The sequence below is a fragment of the Balaenoptera borealis genome (genome assembly GCF_965194805.1).
Source record: "Balaenoptera borealis genome assembly, chromosome: 13".
NCBI classification, from domain to species: domain Eukaryota; kingdom Metazoa; phylum Chordata; class Mammalia; order Artiodactyla; family Balaenopteridae; genus Balaenoptera; species Balaenoptera borealis.
The window spans coordinates 87,543,547-87,567,327 of NC_138870.1; the positions used below are offsets into that span (position 1 = coordinate 87,543,547).

General features: G+C 40.0%; 1 protein-coding gene and 1 long non-coding RNA gene across 2 annotated transcripts in view; one reads left to right on the forward strand and one right to left on the reverse strand.

Moving 5' to 3' along the window:
* The window catches only part of LOC309608954, a 1,139,914-nt gene that overhangs the window by 1,012,912 nt on the left and 103,221 nt on the right, over positions 1-23,781 (forward strand). The window lies entirely within an intron of this gene.
* Positions 4,202-23,781, reverse strand: part of LOC309609650 (uncharacterized protein C12orf42) — a 79,957-nt gene continuing 60,377 nt past the window's right edge. The window contains exon 2 of the mRNA XM_082351354.1: positions 4,202-7,921. Within this exon, the coding sequence (XP_082207480.1) occupies positions 7,410-7,921 (512 nt within the window). The 3' untranslated portion in view covers positions 4,202-7,409. The remainder of the gene's footprint in view (positions 7,922-23,781) is intronic.

The following is a 23,781-nucleotide window of genomic DNA, read 5'->3' on the forward strand; positions in this document are numbered from 1 at the left end:
TCAACCTCACTCTTGTCGGTCACCACCTGTGTAAAAGGGGATAACAACAACAGGCCAGCAGGAGTATTGGGAGGATTAAAGGAGAGACTGCATCCAGGAGAAATGAAAATGCATGTCTACACGAAAACTTGTACACGAAAGATTATCACGGCATTATTCATGATAGCCAAATAGTGGAAACAACCCCAATGGATAAACAAAATCTGGTCTAGCCACGCAATGGAATATTATTCTGCCATAAAAAGGAATAAAACACTGACATACTACAACATGGATGAATCTTGAAAAATTATGTTAAGTGGAGGAATCCAGTCACAAAAGACCACATATTATATAATTCCATTCATATTAAATGCCCAGAATAGGGAAATCCATGGAGACAGAAAGTAAATTAGTGATTGTTCGAATGGGCTGGGGGTGGAGAAGAAGGAGAGGATAGAAAGGTGATAGCTAAAGGGTATAGAGTTTCTATCTGAGTGGGTGAAATGTAAAATTTACGGTGGTGATGGCTGTACGTATCTGTGAATATGCTAAAAACCAGTATATTGTATACTTTAAATGGATGACTTGTATAGTATGTAAATTATATCTCAATAAGGTTGCTAAAAATAAATAAAACAAACCAATCAAGAATGATGGACAAATCTTTGTGGCAAAAAATAAAACAAAATACTTTTTTTAAAGGATGGTGGAGAGCTACTACAATAAAGCAATCAGAACAGTGCTTGGCACAGAGTAAGTACTCAATAAACACTGAGTATCAGTATTTATTTTTGAGAGTAAGTATAAATCATTGTGAAGAGTTTTGGGAAAGCTTTGGAAAAGAGTACTGTTACGTAGTGTGACTAATAGTAAGACTGAAATTTCCATTTTAATCTTAAAATATTCATCTTTAAAATTTTTTCAAAATTCAACCTTATTCCCTGAAATCTAAAGACAATCTATTCCTCAGTAGTCTATTCAAAAGGTAAATTTCAAAATACAATGCAGCTTTTTCTCTTCCTTAAAGAGTTTGATATTTAAGTACATTAAATTATTTATGATTGTCAGATCTTCTTTAAGCTTTAGAAACTGACTAGCTACAGAGTCAAACATGAGAAAAGTGAGAACGTTCATTCATTGTGAAATACACTTCCAATTGAAATCATTCTTTAAAAAAAATCTTTGGACTATTTTCCAAAGGCCACACATATTATGCCTAGATAAAAAAGATAACTGTTGTCAATTTTCAAAATCTCAAACAATTCAAAAAGATAAAAATGGTAGATTCACTCCTATCCTCCACAAGAACCCAACTCTTCTCTTCTTCCATGTGTCAACATATGTGTCTATTTATAGATCTACAGGTATGTTTCACTTTATAAATTATCCATGCCTTTGGCCTTGCTCAAAGATGAATTTACTAAGAAACTAATGAAATTTAAGCTTCAGGGTTCCTATTTGCAAAGACCCTTCCAAGGCCCTCTACCTAACTATGTTCATAATTTTGTATTCTTTTCCTTAAAGAGGCCCCCTCAAAATATATAAGCTCAGGCTCCACAAAGTTTGATCTGTCCCCGGTTGCTACTTCCTGCACTACCCATTACTTTGTCCTTTCAAACCCTACCTCTCCAAAATCAAGTTTAAATCCCGCTATGGGAGGCCTTCTATGATTACTCCAACCCAAACTGACTTCTTTCTCTAAGTTTTTGCTGCACTTATTCACTAGACAACTTCCAAATCCTTTTGCCAAAACTCTCCAGGTCAATTAAGTTTTGGAACTTAATTTTTTTTTGTATATTATTGTGCACAAGCTATATATTATGTAATGGTGCATAAATCATGTATTACATAACACTGTCCCATCAGGGTCCCAAGTAACACCCCATAATCAATTATATTAACACATCTTCGTCAAAATACATGAATATTCACACTGAGTTAAATAAAGGCTATAAATAGCCTCACTTCAGTTTGGGTGATACTAACACCAAATGAGTTAGAAAAGAACTTTCAGTTTTCAGAGATTTTGGATTTTGGAATTATGGCGGAAGGATTATAGACTTGAACATTATTGTGTTATTATTTCATGTCTCATAAGTTAGGTTTTACTTGACCAAAATGGCTCTTCACCATTATATCCCCAGTGGAAGGTGTCTGGCATATAAGTGGGTGTTTAATACATTTGATAGAATGAATGAATGAATGAAAGAACTAAGTTTTATACTAGGTTGAGCTTGTCCAGGAGAAGGATTGTGTCCTTTTCAGTTGACATTCGCAATGCATGCTGGTGCCCACAGTGTCTGGCACATGGTGAATACTCAGTGCATGCTGGTTGAGTTGAATCACACTTCTCAAATCTCCCACAATGACTACCTCGGATATTGATCCCAATATCACTGACTTACAAAATCAGATTGATTCCCATAGTGGAGGGAAAACACCAGTTGCAGGATACGGAGGGAACAGTCGGAGAAGGAGCCTAGACATGGCAAAAATTTGTTGTGGGAAAGTATTGATGCAGGTGAAAAGACCTTGGACTGTGCGATAGGGAGGCCATACACCTTAAGAATTCTGGAGCATTTTTCTTAAGGAAAAGTAGTCTCCTGAAAACAATTTCTTTCCTGGGTCTCTACATGACTTAGAATCCTCAACATCACAATGGTATTTACAACATTGCTTTATTCCTCCCCCCCACCCCACCTTGTCTGGGTAGTTTCAGACTTTTATAGATAGTTGGGATAAAAGATTACATGTGATAGACACTGCCAACTCTCATTCTATACTCTAAACTGAACTCTTCTAAACTGGAGGTTCCAAATGGAATATTTTGTTGAGTTATCAACTGTTTACATTGTTTTCAATAGAGAATGGCTGTGAGCATGTGTGCTGGGGGTAATCATTGAACAAATTGCTTTGTCTCTCTGTGTTTGTTTCCTTGTCAGTAAATGGGATACTGCTGTACTACTTGCCTCATAATGCTGTGATGAAGGTAAAGAATATGGTATATAAAACTTCTCAGAGGGCTTCCCTGGTGGCGCAGTGGTTGAGAATCCGCCTGCCAATGCAGGGGACACGGGTTCGAGCCCTGGTCTGGGAAGATCCCACATGCCACGGAGCAACTAGGCCCGTGAGCCACAACTACTGAGCCTACGCGTCTGGAGCCTGTGCTCCGCAACAAGAGAGGCTGTGACAGTGAGAGGCCCGCGCACCGCGATGAAGAGTGGCCCCCACTTGCCGCAACTAGAGAAAGCCCTCGCACAGAAATGAAGACCCAACACAGCCAAAAATAAATAAATAAATAAATAAATTAAAAAAAAAAAAAAAAACCTTCTCAGAGAGACATGATCACCTGGTTACCAGAAATAATATTCACTGTCAGTGTAAGGCAGCTGGATCTAAAAGCCTGAAATTAGCCCTGCATAACTGATGGTAATATTTATGCTAATTGTTGTTGATATTAATATCAAAATAATTATTTGCATTTGCATAGTGATCTTGCTTTTCAAATGCTTTGATTTGATAGCAGACTTGTTCCCCAAGTATCCTTTGCAGTAAACAAAACCCGTTATCCCAATTTAACAGTGAAGAAACTGCAGCCAAAGGATGGAGTGACACTAAGTTCAGGTCATGTTTACAGGAACAAATTCTTGGCTCTTCAGGTCCAGGTCAGCCCCAGCACCTTAGCTCTCCCTCCACAACCTTCCATCCCTTCCGCAAGGCTGATGTGGGTCAGCTCCAATAACCTTGGAAAGTGCTGCTGTCTTTAGTAAAACCTCAAAACCACCTTCCCTTTCTTGAGTTTCTGAGACTTCATCGACAGCGATGATGTTGCTTCAAACAAAAAGAACGATGTGATGATCATCTCCGATCCCACGCTGCTCTTCAAAGCGTTCACACATATCATATGTCATCACCTCCCAGTTATCACCTCCTACTCTCCACTTTGTTATAAGGAGGAGAGGGACATAAGCAGAGTTTCTATACTGACCTCACTTAGGCACCAATAGCATGGAATAAAAACTGATTTATATATGATAACTGTATGGGTGGAATACACACATATTCATATGTACATATATTAGCTCTAATGATACAGCACGTAATAACACAGCTTTATACACAAACAATATTGTATAATATATAACAATATAGTTTGTAAATTATGTACATATAATTATAAGCTTCAATATATACATATGTATATATAATTGTTAAAAAAAAAGCTTTCTCATCTGTGAAGTAGCGATAATGATATCAGTAACTACTTCATGAAGCCGTTGTGAGGACTAAATGAATTAATATATTCTAAATGTTTAGAACGGTCCCTAACATAAAATACACACTCAGTAAATGTTATCTGCCATAATTATTACTTATTTTACATATCATAAAAGAGTTCCTCACTTGTAAACATTATTCACTAGAGACTCTCTTAAATATTTCGTTTCTTCAATGCACTAATTTTTAAAATTTATCACTACTTTCCAGTGCAACTTTCAGAAAAACATTTTCTTCCCTAAAATGACACATTATCTTCCTTAGAAAACTGTTGTAGTACGTGGTAATAAATGTCCCTTAAGTCAAACCACATATCCCTGAAGAAATAAAAGCAAACTGTAATTCAGAACCTTAGCAACAATTATTTTATACCGTAAGACCTCGTTCTAGTCCTTAAGCACACACACGTATTATTTATTTCCTAAAATTGATTCGTACCCAATTATAACTGCTTAAATCAGCACTATTTTCAGAAATAATGACATTGGCAAAGATTTAACTATGTTTACCTTGGTGCATTTGTGTCTAAGTTCTAGTGTCATTCAGAAAGACTTGGACACCTGTAGCCCATAACTATGGCAGTCAAAGCCAAAAAAGCTCTTCATCCATCACTATCTAAGCTATGGTCATGGTTAGACCAACTAAACTCCCAGCCATGTGCACCCAAAATGAGGAAAATTAAGATAGCTCATTACATTCCTCCAAGGAAGAATGGGCTCCTGGAGGTATTTATGAAGGGCTGCTTTCTTGAGCTCTGATTCTTACTTCACTTTTTTGAAAAGAAATCCTTACCTTGAACCCTACCAGTTTACATGGATTCTAGTATATTTAGAATAGAGTTTTGAGCAATGTTTTCTCAACTGTGTTCCACAGGACACTAGCACTGCAAGGTATTGATAGGCGTTATATTTTTAAAATACATATATGTGTACACACACACACACACACCAGTGTTCCCTGATCACATAAAACTGGGAAACACTGGGTTAAACAGAGTTTATCAGATTTTTTGCCATGGGATTTTTGGGGATCCTTAACATATTACCATGACTTTCTAAGTGGGAGCATTGTGGCCACATCTCCCAGATATACTCATCTACAGCTTCTCCATCTCACAAAGCATCTTTCTAATTCTAGTGTTCCATGGAACACACTTTGGGAAATTGCTTTAGAATATCATGTATCACATATTTTATATCTTTTGCTTGTATCCCTTTTCTCAAATCTGAGCAGAATTGCTTCTTCTGTACTGTATTTTTTTAGTAAATTCACTATTTTGTATTTCCACAGGTGAGGAAATCCATTTACTATATATCAAAAACATTTTCTATTCCTGCATTTGACCATTATAAAATTTTGGTTGTTTTATAATCACTTAAAGCAATGATCTCTTGACCTGAAAAAAAAATAAAATCAATTGTGCTAACTCATAATTAACATATCCCAGAATCAAAATTTTACATAAAACCCACGAGTGTGCCCACCCACTTCTCCCTAACCAAATGACATGAAGTTGAACTTATGGTTGTCACAAGAACTCTGGTGAGTAGATGCCATTATATCCTCAGGAAACCATAGCAACCACCATTGATAACCTGTACGTTCTTTTATCTAAAATCAGGCTAATAAATAATAAAAATTAATAAAAATAAAAGCGTATTTATTATAAAATCATATTAATCTGGAACAAGAAAAGCGCTAAAGTTTGGGGATACATTTTTTAAGTGCATTACTCCTAGGGAATAATATTCAAAAAAAATCAAATCGTCCTCAAAGGATTAAACAGATTTCTAAATGTTAAGCAACTATCGGTTATAACATTTCGTTTTGATTGAAACTTTGAAACTTAACATTTGGACTTTAGACAGGAGAACATCTTAAATATAGACATACTACATATAGTATACATATAGTATACACATAGTAGTATATAGGCATTATATATATATATAAATCTCGAACTGAAGGGTAAAGTGCAGTGGGATTTTACATGTATCAAATTCTATGAATCCAAGCCTATGGGAAAATTGCAAGAAACTTGAGTGCAAAACTGCACATGAATGACTTGGTCACATTGATTTGTGTTTCTCTCTGAATGTTGAAAAAAATAGCATATTAAAAAGAAAAAAATAGGGCTTCCCTGGTGGCGCAGTGGTTGAGAGTCTGCCTGCCAATGCAGGGGACACGGGTTCGGGTCCTGGTCTGGGAAGATCCCACATGCCACGGAGCAACTAGGCCCGTGAGCCACAGCTACTGAGCCTGCGCGTCTGGAGCCTGTGCTCCACAACAAGAGAGGCCGCGATAGTGAGAGGCCCGCGCACCGCGATGAAGAGTGGCCCCCGCTTGCCGCAACTAGAGAAAGCCCTCGCACAGAAACGAAGACCCAACACAGCCATAAATAAATAAATTAATTAATTAAAGAAAAAAATAACTAAACCCATAAAATCATTTGATATATCAGTCTCTGCATCGCCTCACAGTGAAAAGCTGCCATGTTTAACTGACGTTAACCAAAATCAAAAATACTGCCTAAAGCCACCAGTTTGATACAACATTCCCTAAGCATCTCTTTTGCATTAAACTTAGTTCCATGTGTTTCAGGGCCTCCAAAGAGGATCCAGCTTCAGGTTTCTGCCATAAAAACCTTAATACAGCCTGAAGAAAATTCCCCTAGGCACATTGGGAGTAATCAAATTTCATGTTAACTATTAAATTACAGACATTCAATTATGTTTTCAAAACCTCTGTTTAGAGATTCAAAAGGCCCTTAGAAAACATCCTTAAACTAAAGCCCAAGTTGGCAAGTGAAACCGTTTACCTGAGAGAGCAAAACAAAGTGGGGTCCTGGCCATCCCTGACGGCGGCACATTGCAAAGTGGCACGCGATGTACCCCATCCCCATTGTGAGGCACAAATTCTTTGTGACACTGGGAGACACCGCAGAACAAAAATACTATTAGAAATCCTTCAAAAGGAACATTTTTGGCTGCGATAGAGACTTTTGACATTATTTATTAGGTTCAAAACTGCTTCTGTGAAGCCTAACAATGGTTCTGTGGAAACCAGTACATCTGAGGCCCTTTCTGTTGTTCAGGGCAGGCATTGATTTGAAGGTGGGCAGCACTCACCGAACAATTCCCTCGCAGCGGTCAGTGTAAGTGAGCATTCACCCCCGGCCTAGGAGGGGCCTGTGAACAAACCGTATGGAAACGCGGGGGTAGGCGGGAGTGGGGAGAGGAGCAAACCTTGATTAACCTCTTGGAGGGGAGATGGGTGGGAGCACCGGCAAACACAGGAAGGGGCGCTCCTGCCAGACTGCCGGGGAGAGAGGCGTCTGCCCCGGGCCCCCTGTTCTCGGGGGGATGAAGATGCTTGGGGAGCATCTCTGGTGCCATGGCAACTGTGCCCCTTCCCACTGAATTCCCGGGCGCGTCCAGGAGCCAGCTTTGGGAATCTGGGTTTGCCGGTGCGCCTACTGCGGGTGCCATCCTCTCTTCCAGCTCAAGCTCTGACAAACTCCAGGAGACCCTGGACAAGGCAAAGGGGTTCTGGCTTCTCCCGTTGAGGCCGACGGCAGTGTACGGCCTCAGAGTAAGACATGGAAGGCAAGGAAAAGCCAGGGTGGTGCTCAAGTGTGTGGAATTTACCTGCCCCACTGGGACTTAAAAAAAAAAATCTCCTGATAACTGGATGTTTGAGAAATTGATGTTTGTAACGTGCTGAGAAAACATTTTAAATCCCCTGACATTATCCTCACGTGCTTCCCATATTTCTTTAAGAAAATAAAATGCTATCGATTCTTTTCCTATTGTTTGAAAGCACCTCCTCCCCCCAAAATAACTTTTACAGAATCCTCATAAAACTTTTAATTTCAAGACAAACAGTTCAAAACTTCTAAAGAGAGGGAAACAGAAGAATGGGTGACTAAAATAAAGCCTCAAATTTGAAATTTGGGGAAAATTTGTGAATGGAAATTATTCAGATATCATGGAAAAACAAACAGATCCGCGGCCCATTTAGACATACTACTGACAATTTAAAAATCCAAGAGGCAATTATTTCATGAGTTTTATTAGAAATGTCAAACTGGGTGAAAATGAAAACAATCAGTGTTTTAATCTGATGTTGGCTCTACACAACACATACATACACTCTAATAATAGATTTGATTTTTTTTCTTTCTTTGCCCGATCATGAAATCATTGTTTCATGTAAGAGATATATATACAAAAGATATATATATATATATTCCACATGCATTTATATATAAGTATGTATTTATATATATAATAAAATCTTGATATATATCATATGTATAAAATTGTTTTGGGGGTACTTCCCTGGCAATCCAGTGGTTAAGACTCTGCACTTCCACTGCAGGGGACACGGGTTCGATCCTTGGTCAAGGAATTAAGATCCTGCATGCCCCGCGCCGTGTGGCCCCCCAAAAAAAAAATCGTTTTTACGTAAGAAATCCTGCCCACTGACCTACGCAAATTAAAGTCTAATTCTTCAGTAGTGTATTAAGATAACTTAGATGATTTAAATCACTTTCTGTAAACTTTTAAAGGGCTTTGAATAGCATGCAGATGTCTAAAATATTTGGAGCAAACCAAGGGATCACTGGCAAACTCAAAAAATATGTAGAAGATTTCAAATGCACATTGCCTTCCAAACAGTGGGTGTCAAATGGTATAACACTAGGTTCAATTTAGTTCATCGCACACTGTTCTATGTTTGGTATGTACTGGGCAGCTCCCACTACACACTTAACATAACCAAGTCAAACTGTGAAAAATTTTTAGTGAGCCTGATTTCTCCAACGTGAGAATTATTTCCTGGAAATAGAGGTAGAATGGCATTTCAATATGGCCAGGTAAATAAAAGCTTTCAGAGAGCCAAACACATTGCTTTGTGAAAACTAGATGCTTAATAACTGTTTGGTGATTTGGATTTACAGCCCTGGCATATGACCCATTCATTGCAAGACAATTCCACCTAAGATCATAGATGTGACTCTGGAATTTGGAGAAACAGAATACAACCTAGACAGAATATGCTGTCCTCTGTCTTGAGACAAAGAATAGGAATTCCTTCCCTGAATGTAATTCAGTAATGATGCATTTTGTAACAAACTGTCTTAGAGGGACACTTTGGTGTAAGGGAATAAACAGGCTTTGGGGGCAGACCATCATAGATTTATATCCCAGCATATCACCTGGCCTAAGCCTCTTTGTCCTTACCTGAAACATGAGGATTGTATTACCTACTTCACAGGGTTGCTAGTGGGATTAAATTTGTCCATTCGTTTTTTTCATTCATTAATATCTGAGTGCCTGTTATGTGTCTGGCAGTATTCTAGACATTGGGAATACAGAAAGGTATAAAGCTGCAATATCCCTGCACTTATGGAGCATGCATACGAGTTGGGAAGAGAGGGAGTGGAAGAGAAAGCAGACTAATAGATAAGCAAACAAAGAAACGTATAAGTGTCAGCTGGTAATAAATCTTAAGGAGGAAAATAAAGTGAGAAAGGTTAGGAAAGCCCACCCATGTAGGTGACATTTCAGTAAAGACCTGAAGGAAGTGTAAAAGCAAACTAAGCAAGTATCTGACGGAAGAACATAATAAAATGTAAAGCATCTAGTACATAGTAAGTGCTCAGCACCCATGAGCTATTATTGTCATATTTGGAATCTTAATATAGGAATGCTCTGACCTGGAGTCAGAATGGAGGCTTGAATCCTGACTCCATCCCTAAAGTTACAGAATCTCTATGGGCCTCCAATTCCTCATCTAAACCATGGGAAGATAACAGTTCTTGTCTCAGAAGGTAGCCGTGTGGACCATAACTGAAGATGTATGTTCAGATTTTAGCACATTGCCTTATACATAAGACTCAAAATGTGTTAACCTGCCAGCATCCTCAACATGCCATCATCAAGCCCATCCTCCCAGAAAAGAAGAATCTCTTACTCAGCATCTTTGGTAGAAAGTCTCCCAGCCTCGACTTTACCATTTACAGCCCAGGCAGGACATTATCCTCTAGTTCAAAGAAGGTTCTCCTTTTGACTGTGTCAAAATTTCTCTTTCTTCTATTGGTCAATTCCAACAAAGTGTATAAATATGTGCAACAAAATCTACGCAAAAAGGTACCTAAAAAAAAAAAAAGCTGCATAAATCAGTCTAATTCTTCTTCTACAGGACACTTCCTAGAATATTTGGAGGTATGCATTGTCTCCTGACATTTCCTCTCCTGCAGTCAGAATATCAGCACCATAAACACCACCACCATCATCACAGCTGCCATTTAGTCAGCCCTGCTGTGTTCAGGGAATTTTATATCAACAACATCTCTTCAAGGTAGTAATTGTCAGTATACAGAAAATACCGGGCGCAAAGAACATCTATGGGACTTGATCATGGCGACAGAACTGAATGAAACAGTAGAAAGCAGAAATTTGAGCCCAAGTATTTCTGGTTCTGGGCTCAGGTTTCCCTGATGTCAAAGCTCATTTCTTCTGGTCCATCTTCTTACCTTTAAATCATTCCTCCTGTTATGCAGTTTTGAGATACTTCATTTTTATACACATTATTCTGTGCTATGAATTCACACCTTCCTTATTTGTAAAATGGGGATAATAACATTATCTGCCTAAGAGGGTTATATGAGGATTTCATAAAATAATGTAAAATGCTCAGCACAGTATCTGAGAGCTTCATAAATGGGGGTTGGGATGCTGATGATAATACTTGTCATTATTATTATTATCAGGTACAGTACCTGAATCCTTAAACTCTTGTCATCAGCTCACACCTGTGCTCTCCTCCAATACAATACAAAGCAACAAGCAGACTTCCATTAAAGACTGACAACTACAGTTCTTATAGAACGTTCTAGAATAGGACTTACCGTTGAGTCAAATAATTTTGCTGTTTCTATTGAAGTTAAAAACAAAATGTGGCCAATTGAAAAGAGGAAGAAAGAGTTAGGAACCACAAAGTGATACTCACCAGATGGGACAGAATCTCCCTTGGAATTACAAGGGGGCTGGTTCTGAAATCTCACGTGCCTGTTGATATGTGTGCCTGTGGCCTCCAGGTGCATAGGATTTACTGAGTGGACCTGAATAGGCATTTTTGTCATTCACTGTTCCAGAAATGAACTGCCCCAGGCCTGTCTGGGTGCTTCTCTGGCTCCCCTATTCATTTCTTGTCTGACCGTGAAGATCAGTGGGGTCCCTTCCCATTCACTGGACAGTGTTGGAGAGGGACTTGCTTCTCCGTGGCTTTCTTGGTCGAAAGAAGCTATACTTACAGCAGGAGGCCTGGGGATGCTGTACTGGCAAGCACAGAGCAGTCTTCTATATGCCATTGGAGTCTGAATCTTTTCTGGAAATACTGTAAAAGGTAAACGCATTATTTTGAAGGAAGGCACTTAAATATCACCTATGGAATTAATGGCAGGAAGGATAACATCAGGCAATGGATGGATTTTCTGTTTGTTTCATGTTTCTATCCTGAGCAAACAAAATGACAGAGAAGCCAAGGACCCAGGTGCCCAAGTAGGAGAAGAAGAGGAGGGAAAAGGTGTGGAAGGGGAGGTAAAAGGCTGGAAATGCTTTTGTTGAGTTCAAGCTATATTGCAGGCGCTGTGTGAGGGCCCAGACACGTTGGTCATTTAGTCCTCACAGGAACCTCATCTAACAAATAGAATTATTATCTCCATCTTTTCAGGTCAGAAAGCTAGTTTGAAGCTTATGGGTTGAGTTGTGTCCCCCAAGAAGATATGTTGAAGCCCTAACCTTCCGTAGCTGTGAATGTGACCTTATTTGCTAATAGGGTCTTTGTAACTGCAGTCAAGTCAGGATGAGGTTGTTAGGGTAAGGCCTTAGTCCAATATGACTAGTGTCCTTATAAGAAGAAAAAACAGACACAGACACACAGGAAGAACGCCATGTGATGACAGAGGCAGAGAGTGGAGTGATGTATCTACAAACCAAGGTACCTCACGGACTGCAGCACCCGCCAGAAGCTAAGAGAAAGGCATGAACTCTCCCTTAGAACCTCCAGAAGGTGCCAAGCCTGCTGATACTTGGCTGATACTTGGTATCCTGCTGACACTTGGATTTCCAGCTTCTGCCTCCAGAACCGTGAGATAATAATTTTGCTTTAAGCATCCAGTTTGGGGTTCTTTGTTATGACAGTCCTCGGAAACTAATATACGCACAATGGTTCAAACTCACACATGTTATCCCAGAATAATTATTAACAGTAGCCTTTTTCACTAAAAAAAAAATTGTTCAGACTTGGGGGACAGAAAAGAAGAAAAACCGGGAGGTGGGGAGGTGTGGAACGGGGGGAGGAACGAAGTGGATTTCTACTATGAGTTCTACTACGTGGCAGAAACCGTGCCAGGACGCACCAACTCTTAGCAAGACTCATATTCCCTGTGTTCAAGGTTCAGTCAAGTGGCAAAGATGCTGGCCATGTTAGGTAACAGGACGCACTACTCCTAAGTCGCAGCTTTGCCTGCAGAAGGGGAAATCGAAAGAAACGCCTCCAGGGACCCCACAGATAATAGAAATGAGAGAAGAGGCCAAGAAGGAGCAGCCATCAGAAGGGGCCAGCCACTTCTCAGTTCTTTTATTGCCCTGAGGGGATGTGGGCCCCATGAAGACAGATGTTTCTGGATTTTCAGGAGAAGCAGACATATGTTTTTTCAATATATGTAAAAACTTCTGATTTTTAAATGTTGGTAACTCGCTCGATTTAAAAAAATATATGGTATGGATGCCACAAAACACATCTGTTCTCTGAATCACCATGGGCCACCAGTTTGCATCTCTGGCCTATGGCCAGCCCTACAAAAGTTACACTATCATTTACCTCCTTTCATGCCATCTTCATCTCAGAAGATGATTTTCTAAGTATTCTGCTTGGAGTCATGGGGATGTATTTGCAAGCTCTGTGCATAAGCAGGTTACAGAGTTCTAGAAGTCTCGTCTTCCTCCTGCACTTTAGGAAGACTGAGGTTTTCATTTTAATCTTAACTGCCTGCCGCTTTTCATCATAAATCCCAGAATCTGAAATGGTAGACAAATGTATCAGTCTTTCCCAAATGCAGAGAAACTCCTAGAGTCTTTCAAAACAGTAGCTCTGGGACTCTTGATCCCAAAGGAAAATCTACAACCTTAGAACCAATGGCATTTGACCTGCCTTCATTCTGTTGTTCAGATATCAAGAACAGGATGGAAGGGCTGAAGCCACTTTACACACCTTCACATTCCACAAGTTATGGGTTGAAAGAGACCTTAAAGGTCATCTGAGGCTGACCCTCACCACCTTCTTCATCCATCTCTGTTTAAATACTTCCAAGGCCCTGAATCTCACTACCTCTGCATCAGAGATTTCATTGCTTATCAGAAAGGCAAATAAGTAACTTTGTAATTGCCATATAAAAGGCACATTTAGATAGAAAGATAGAAAGAAAGGTAATACTTTATATAGATAATAATTATCAAGGTCACCTTATATGATGTTGAGACAGCTGGTGACTATGTTTGTTTATTTAGTTATTCAACCAATATTCCTTAAGCTCCTACCATATACTAGGTACTGCAACAATGACAAAATCTTACTCAGATCAACAGAACCCATCATCTTGAGGCTAAATTGACCAGCTGATTTTTGGCAAAATGGAATTCAGCACAGCAACCCAAGAGCCTCCCAGTTTCACAGACCCCTGCATGAATTTCAGGTTTCCTCTATGATACAGCTGCGAGGTTGCCTGAATTGAATAGAACAACCAGTAGTTTGGGCATCAAACTGAGACTGTTGTTAGAAATGCAAGGGCCGTTTCCAATCTCCAATGGCTTTCAGCCTTTTTGTTTTTTCAAATTTTCCAATCTCCCCACCAAGACAGTGGCAGAACTTGAGCCCAAATCCATTGCTCATGATTGAAAGTCCAGTGTTCTTTGTTACATTACCAGGCTCTTGAGTCTACTTCAGTGTTTCCCAATCTTGACTGCGCATTCACCAATGTCTGGCAGGCTTTGAAAAAATATAGGCACGTGGTCCCGGGGCCCCAGTCTCTGTAGTTTGTAAGCCCCTCGGGTATTACGATGTGTAATTAGGGAGACACTGGTCTAACTCACTCATCAGAGATGTCAGGTACTGTTAGAAATTGTACGTAGTCCAAACACTCAAGAACAATCTAGAGCCATGACCTCAGGTATGTCTTTCTCCTCCAAGCATTCTCTCTCTGTGAACAGTCTTCATTTCAGATACCAGCAATATCTGCCACTTTACAACTGGTCTATTCCTTATTTTATTTGCTTTCACACCAGTAAACCCGCTTGAGCCAGACCACGACCCCTCAGCTTATTCACTCAGGAGGGACCTGAGGTCAGAGAGTAAGCATGTGTCCACACCACGAGTCAAGCACCAGAGAAGCTGGGGTTGGGACTCAGGTCTTAGATTTCGAAGGAGTCTGGTTTTTCTACTGCCCAGTTAATGCCAGCGGTGCCAGAAGAAACGTGTGATTACCACGAACTGGGCTTGATGAAGGGAGGGGTGCAAATGTCCACAACAACAGCTAGCAAGTAGGGGGCGCTGACCACCCTCCTTGCCTTGCCTTAGCCCGCCATCAGTGCTTCCAGCATGACTTCTACTGTGCAGAAGAAGACAGGGCACCTTAGCCTGAGTACTCTGCCTGAGGCCCAGTGACTGAAATCAGCTCCCAGGAAAGCCCACATTCTAACCCCTCCTCCAGACAACCTCTCCCAGTGCTCACTTACTGAGGCAACAGGCCAACTTTTCTCAACTACCTGTTTTTGGGTGTTTCTCGTCTTAAGAAATTCTTCCTGACGTTCAAGTTTTGCAGGTTCTTTCAATGTGTAGACGACTCTGCCTATTATTTTGCAGCACAGGTCTTCCATCTGTTGCAAATTTCTTTTGAAATAATATTGTGGCAGACAGGAGATTTCAAGGCACAATAAGATAACCCCCAGAGCTGAATGTACTTCACAAAAACAATGTATCTTTCTCTTGAGCTGCAAAATAGCTCATGATAAATCATGGCAGATGCAGATTTATTCATTTTCTATTCATTAGGAAAAGACAAATATGGTAACCCCTGCATATTCAGCCCCTCTGGGCTACCAGGGGGCAGGATGGCGCACCCCATCACACCTGCTCCTGGCAGCGCTCTCTCAATATATAACTTCTATGTGTTCGTATCCCCGCCCTATCTCTTCTGCTCCCTTGGGCTTCTATCTCCAGCATGTTCATGTTACAAAAAAACTAGAGGCACCTGTCCTAGAAGGAGAAATGAAACCCAGAGACAATTAATTCCCCAGAGCTCATCTTGCCCTTAACTGTAGGCATAAATAGAGGCTAAAGCTAATTAATATCATCTCCTGCATATCCAAAATCAAACTTAAACTTTAAATAGGTCTTCAATTAATACTGAAAACTCCAATGACACACTTTTAAAGGATTCTTAGATCACATAGTAGAGTTGGAGTCTGCCACCTCAGCCTCACCACTTCTCCTAGTGGGGGAGTGAGAGTTTTTCAGCTAATGGGGCTGAGTCCATGGGAGGGGGTCTGGAAAGCATGAAGCCCTGAGCCCAGACGTCTTGGATCAAATCTGGTTCACCTCTTCCTGGCTGTGTTACCTAAGTCAAGCTACTTAAGTGCTCTGTGCCTCAATTTCCCCATTCACAAAATGGCAATAATGATTGCCACTACCACCCAGGGCTGAGGTGCAGATTAAATGAGTTGTTAATAAACAAAGAGTTTAGAGCAGTATGTGACACACAGGAAGCACTCAGTTAGCCTTAGCTGTTGTTATTGTTCTCTCTCCCTCTATAGCTCCTGAATGGCCTCTTTTGGCAATAAGGACTCAAGTGGAAAATAATACCTTTTCCATCCATCCAGAGTTTGCCTCATTTTATTCATTCCTTCATTCAAAAACATATTTATCAAATGCCTAGTATGTGCCTTGCTCTGTATTTGGCCCTGGGGATACAACAGAATAAGGCAAATGTGGTCCCTGCCCTCATAGAGCTTACAATCAACTGGAGAAGATGACAACAGCAAGTCACAACTAAGTGATTACAAATTGTAGTGAGTGACATCAAGGAAAAAACAAAGGACCGAGACAGAGAAACATGGGTGGAGACCTAGGAAGGTAATATTTAATTTGAGACTGACCCGAAGGTTGAAAAGGTCAGTCATGCAGGAGGGGGGAATAGCATTCCAGCCTCACAAGGACTGAGATATATTCCTAAGATTGCTACACCCAATGGCTAAATGGAAGTGAGCAAAAAAGAAGGGACAGGTGAGGTCTAGAAGTTGCACAATGTATGATGGAAAGCTACTAAAATTTTCCCATAGATGAGTCGCGACAGCGGGACTTACCCTTGAAAAAGTTCTCTAAGGAAAATTGGGCAGAAGAGGATGAGAGCAGAAGCCAGTTAGAAGGCAGTTAGCAGTCAGCTAAGTGAACAGCGATGGCAACTTGGATGTGCCTGGGAGTTCTGTATAGTGGTTGAGACACAGACTGCCTGGGCTTGATTTTCTTCATCTGTAAAATGGATAGATAATGATAATCCCCATTTTGGGGGAAGGTGTTGGCAGAAATACATGTAATGGACTTCCAGTTTTAGCTCCAGCATGGAAACAGCTTGGAAACTGACAGTCCTATCCTTACAACAAGAAAGAGTTTAACAAAGTGAAAAACAACAACTTTTCCTGGACCCATCAGAGAACTGAGTTTGCAGGGCAAAAGGCCACCCCAAAATCTGGAGAGACAGATGAATCCAAAGAGTCAAACCAAGATATGTTTCCCTTTGGAACAATACACTGGTTCCTACACTGGTAGGAACATTTAAATGATCATTTTGATGAATTGCTGGAGGCTGGGTGTAGACTAGCTTGAGAGTTAGAAACTCCTGAGGACAGCAGGTTTAGGTGGTCCCTGCACTTCAGTGGATTTTGTCTATAAGAACTCCACTAGTTTCTCAAGGTGAAAGTCTGAAAAAGACCCCTTCAAAGCTCTGATACAGGCATGGGAAAAACAATCATAGTAAAATATGCCCAAAGCATCCTCCATAACAAAAGCATATCAGATCCTTATCCCAGCTGAGGGAAGGGCATTTTTCCCACTCCAGTTCCTTTAGCCTTCTCATCTCACCTAAGGAGCAGTAAAAAAAAAAAAAAAAAAAAAAAAGTTAAAAAACACTTGTTAAGGTCACAGCCAGAGACACAGACCCACTAAAAGACTGAGATTAATCATAAGATTATAGACTGTTTCCCCTCCCCCACACCTTATCAGCACACCAACAGGTGTCCAGTATAATAACAGTGGATTCCAGCTGAGAGAGCTGCAAGATACAGACTCTCTCTCAGGAGGAGCAGTCAGGGAAGCCCAAAGTCTGGAAAGGGGACGAAAGTGCGAACACTGGAGAAACCTGAAGCCTCTCGTACTTACAGCTACAACAAACATTAAACACATCTCAGTACCGAGTCGGGTTGACACAAAAACCCACAGCAAAGATCTGGTTACTTCAGTTCCTATTACCTGATGTATCATGCTTGGCTTTCAACAAAAAGTTATGAGGCATGTCAAAAGGCAAAAAAAAACACAATCTGAAGAGACAAAGCAAGCATAAGAACTCAGCTATGGCACAGACATCAGAATTATCAGAGAAGGAATTTCAAATACTGTGATTAATATGCTAAGAGCGTTAATGGAGAAAGTAGACAACATGAAAGAACAGCTGAGTAAGGTAAGCAGAGAGATGGAAACTCTAAGAATCAAAGAGAAATGCTCCACAATTTCACTTATATGTGGAATCTAAAAAAGCTGAATACATAGGAGCAGAGAGTAGAATAGGAGTTACCAGGGACAGGGAGGTGGGGGAAATGGGAAGGTGTTAAGTCAAAGGGTACAAAGTTGCAGTTATGGAAGATGAATAAATCTAGAGATCTAATTTCCAGCATGAAGACTGCAGTAAATAATACTGTACTGAACATTGGAAATTTGCTAGAGAGTAGATTTCAGGTTCTCTCATCACACAAAAAATGGTTAAAAACTACATGAGGAGATAACAGGTTAATCAGCTTGACTATAGTAATCATTTCACTACGTATATGTGTATCAAATCATCATGTTGTACACTTCAAATATATACAATTTTTACTAAAAGTAAAATACAATCCAAAAATGCTAGAAATACAAAACGCTGTAACAGAAATGAAGAATGTCCTTGATGGGCTCATCAGTAAACTGAACATGGCCAAGGAAAGAATCAGCAAGCATGAAGACAGGTCGATAAAAACTCCTAAACTGAAATGCAAAGAGAGAAAGAAATGGCGAAAAAAAGAACAAAACATACAAGAACTCTGGGACAATTTTATAAGATATAACATACGTATCATAATTGGAATACCAGTAGAAGAAAAAAGAGAAAATGGGCAGAAGAAATGTTTGAAGTAACAATGGCTGAGAACTTTCCAAACCACAAACTCAGGCAGCTCAGAGAACATTCAGCAAGATAAGTGCAAAAACAAACAAAACAAAAACAAAAACAAAAGACCTACTACATATAGGCACAGCATATTAAAATTACAGAAAACAAAACACAAAAAGAAAATCTTGAAAGAACCTGGGGGGCTGAGAAACAAGCAGGGAACACTTTTTAATAAGTGTCTAATAAGTTTAATAAGAAGAAGAATTCAAGAGGACTGCTCTTCAGCATTATAGCTTACCCTTCTCCATGTCCACCTCATCACCCTCCCTCCAGACTTGCAGACTTGCCTGGGGATAACCACTTCTCTTTCCTCAGGGATTAGTCCACGTTGCTCAGTTCACCATAATCAGTCATTCCAGCTCTAATGTCTTGTCTCCTACTAAGGATGGCAAACAGCTTTCTTCTTGAACACCGGTACCCATTGGGACATCAATTTTTAAGAGTTCCAGGGCTGTGTCTCAGTTCATGGGGAAATGACTGATATCTGCCATGGATGTGGGAGAATGAAGTGGTCACAAGAGGGGCAGGAACTTGTCCCAGCTCAGGTACTCTGCTAAGTATGAGGGTGACTTCTTCCCTGCCTCTGGGGGAGGGATGTTCCTTCTTCCAACATCACTCAACCACCTCCCTTCTTCTAGTAAAAGGACACATGGAGTTGGTGTCTCACCAGGCACCAGAAGGTAACCCAAGTGCGTTCAGATGCACTTCGCCCTCCTTCCATGACACCACCTCTTCCCCATGACACCATCCGCCTTACTCAGTTGCATTTGAATCACAGAAAGTCTCCAGCCCAGGGACATGGATGTGTATTGACATGTTTTGTTTTTAAATTTCCGGACTAGACTGTGAATTGTTGTAAACATGAGCTATAATTTGAGAGCCACTGTATTTGGTTTCTGGTGGATTCACTGAATGAATCTGAAGGCCTTGATTTCTTCATCTGTGGAAGAATTTAAATGATCTCTAAAATATTCCCCAGCCCTAATAATCCTGTGAGTCTCTGAGATTTATTTTTTTTAATTGCGCAAAACATTTTTTATTTAATTACCTTATTTATTTTTGGAAGCATTAATGTTACCATATGAAATTGCTGTTTTGTAGGACAAAAACTGTCAAATGTAGGCAATTTCGCACGTTACAACTTAATACGATGCTTTTAAGAGTATAGATGACATATACACATTGTTTAAAGGAAACAAATAGCCACAGACCAACCTAATTTCATTACATGAATATCTATAAATTATTCATCCATTCTCTTATTGATGGGAGTATGCATGAAATCCGTTTTTGTTTTGTTTTTTAATATTACAAACAAGGTGCTATGAACATTCTTGTACACATCCTCTGTTGCATGTACTCTAGTTTCTCTAGGAGTGGAATAGCCAAGTCCTAGGGTATCCATGTCTTCAATATTATACATATCCATTGTCTTCCAGAGTGTTTTTACCAACTGACACTCCCACCAGCAGTGTATAAGGCTTCCTGTTATTCCACATCCTTGCCAACACTTACTATTACTTGACTGAGTTTTTCAATTTTTGTCATTCTGGTGGGTGTAAAATAGTACTCCATTGTGGTTTTAATTTTTTCATTTTCCCAATAAATAATGAGCTTAACATCCCTCCTCCCACCACATCTTTAATCTGAATTGCTTACAAGCTATGTGATTATGGGTTGAGTTTCCACCCCTTTCCTTTCTTCTGTCCTTCATATTCTAACCAGCTGGTAAATAGTGGCACAGCCCTGGAGGACACAGTGGGGAACACTTAGATAATCCACAAAGTCCATAATCTGCCTCTAAATAGATAACCAGGAGTTGACCCTTGGGGATTGTACTCACGCAATTCAACTGCCATGACCCAGTGCAATATTTCATGTCTTGCTAAAACTCTGGCCAGGCACTGTTTTGCATGCAACCAAGTACTTGGACAATTCTTTCATCTGAATGATGAGCTTATTTCAACCACAGCTTGCTTGAGACACAAAGGGCTTCCACTACCTGCCTGTAGTATCACTCCAGATGGCCCCTTACTTAGCCTTCTTACACAAAATGGTTTCCAAGTTGCTCACCTTTCTGCCTTGAGGATGTGTAGTTTCTCAGTCACCCTTTTAAAATGTGATACTAAGACTGGAAAACATTTTAAATCACATCATTCAAGTGTACATATTCAGGAAAGCAACACTTCATTATATTTATTCTATAAGAAAAAAGTCAAAAGTGTTTTCCCCTCAAGCTAGAGAATGCAACGGGAATGATGATCTTTCTTAAATGATGCTGATGAATAAAATTTAGGAGAAGGGTGGAAAAAAAAGTCACACACAGAATCGGAAACAATTGAAAAAGGAATCCAGGCTACCCCCAACCCCGGCCTTTGTTGAAGGGATCACCAGAGATCTGTGTAGATATTATTTTGAAATTTAGAGCTTCAACTTGTATGAACATGAATGCCCATGCTGAGTTTTTTGCATGCCTCTGTGAAACAGCAAAAAGAACCCAACGGACCCTATTCTTGCCTTAAAGCAACACACTGTGGAAAGCCTGAAAATAAACCATCTATGCTTGATTAATTAGGTTTGTAAGTATTGTTTCAGAACCAAACAATATTTCTAAAGATTTCAATAGTTCAAAGATTGCCCTATGGCCGTCTGGCCAATACATCTTCTAACACATGCAGTTTACAAGCATTTTTCTTCCCAATATGTTGTCTTTGGTTGGTGCGACATTGTTTGAGTGCAGGGCTATTTGGGTCATAGTGGTTTTCTCCCCTGCACAGCAGTGGTGCTAAGCACAGCACTTCAACCATACATCTTCCATGTCATTTCCATCAAAGGCACATGATACTTCCTAGTGACCAATCAGGAGTGGTCCAGCATCCTAACAGAGGGCATATTGGCAAACCAAGCTTTCTTAATGACAGCCATTGTTTGAGGCCAACAAAAGGGAGGTCCTGAATATTAACATGTGGCCTTGTGTAAAGGTCACCGGTATGGCACATCCATCATATTTCACAACCGAGAAAGAGAACTTTATAAGTTCTGTCAGAACCTACTGTTGTCCAAATAAATGTATTAGCCTGACAGCTGACACCAACGAGGCAATGATCTTGAGTGATGATCTCCTCTTTTAACAAATATCCTTTCACTTCTTTGAAGCAGGAGCAGACATTATGGCTAGAGATCATGTTTAAGGAATATACCTCGAGGCCACGGTGGGTGAGAATAACCAGGCAACCCAATTAAAATATTAATTTAGTAACATGTAATCATTAGACCAAATGGCATCTCCTCCTAATAGGCGTAACTTTCCACACTGAAAAGAGAAATCGTATTTTAACAGCTCAGAGTCTTGAATGGTCTTCTTAATGGTAAAGACCAACAAGTTCATGAAAATTCTATCAATAAGGTTTAATACAATTGGTGTAAAAGAACCCAAAGGCCTGGGTCTGTAGACCACACTGTATCTTGGCTAAAGGCTACATAAAGTAAAGTATGATGGCAGAATTGAATGAAGCTAGATGGTAGCACATGCATTTAATACTAAACCTAAGAGCAGGTAGCAAGCTTTCTTACTTGATGATCTTGATCAGAAGCAGTTCTGTGTTCAGTATTAGAAATATGGGGGTCTTGTTATTCAACAGCATTTTAAAGTAAAAGTTGACATTTATTTTTATTTAAGAGATCAGAAAGAATACAATCAATGGAATGATTAGTGAATGAGCATGTATCTCAGCTCCCTCACTCTGACCTTACTGTCGTAGTTCTGGAGGGGGTTGCGAAGGGAATAAAAGAGGGAACGAGAAAGTAGAGAGAGAACGCTGTTTAGTTCCTTGGATACCTCATACTCTCAAACTCTCTCTTGACATTTAGACAATTTCTTTCTATCTGGCATATTTCCCACAGCCCCTGTGCCTCTGACCAGTTTCTACTCCTTCCATTCTTTTTCCCAAACCCCTGAACTACTTAGATCCTTCTGTTTTTTGGACTTGCTTTATCATAACACTCAACACTTGAAATTGCTTATTGAATCATCTTGTCTTCTAAATTACTCCAAACTCCATGAGGAGAGAGGTGGGATATGTCAATTTCATCCTTGTAGGTGCTCCATAAACCTCTGTACATAAACAGTAGCTTTCAATAATGCAAGAGGGAAGAGATATGGGAACATATGTATATGTATAACTGATTCACTTTGTTATAAAGTAGAAACTAACACACCATTGTAAAGCAATTATACTCCAATAAAGATGTTAAAAAAACAAAACAAAACTGGATCAAGGTCTGAACTCATCACCTCTTGACTTATAACAAGTTTCTGTTAAAGAAAAGAAATTCTTGTGCACATGAAGGAAGGCTTCAGCACTGGAGCAACTTGCCTTTATTGTACTACAGAGAAGGCACCGAGCAACTACCATGCAGCTCCACCAATTCATATTCTATTATTTCAGAGCAAGCCATGACCAGATAAGGGATAGGAGGAAGTCAGTTTTCAACCACCTTTGACAAGGGTGTTTGCTAGGCAAGATAACTGCATACATAACATACCAGGGACAACTCAGCCACTTGTCTTGGCATTGAGTCCTTCTTCCCCCTCTGTACGCTGACTCCACTTAGAATGTCCTCCACTTGGAACGCTGTCCACCTGTCTACAGCGTATTAGCCTTCAAGGCCCAGGGGAAGAACCACTCCTTTTATGAAGCCTTCTCCTGCTACTCGCGCTCACAGCCCTCTCCCTGAATCCTGAAAGCCTCTAGCTCTTCCTGCATTCCCACTGGACACGAGCCACATTGCAATTGAAAGTCTTAGATGAGTGTGCATTTTTTAACAAAAGAATTTGTAAATTATCTGAGGGAAGAATCTGTATATTTGTACTTTGCTGAATCCAACCCAGTGCCTAGCATGTTGCACTCTGTGAGTGTTCAATGACTATCTTCGAAATAAATGCATTAACATATAAAAATAATCATTTAAGTATTTAAGCG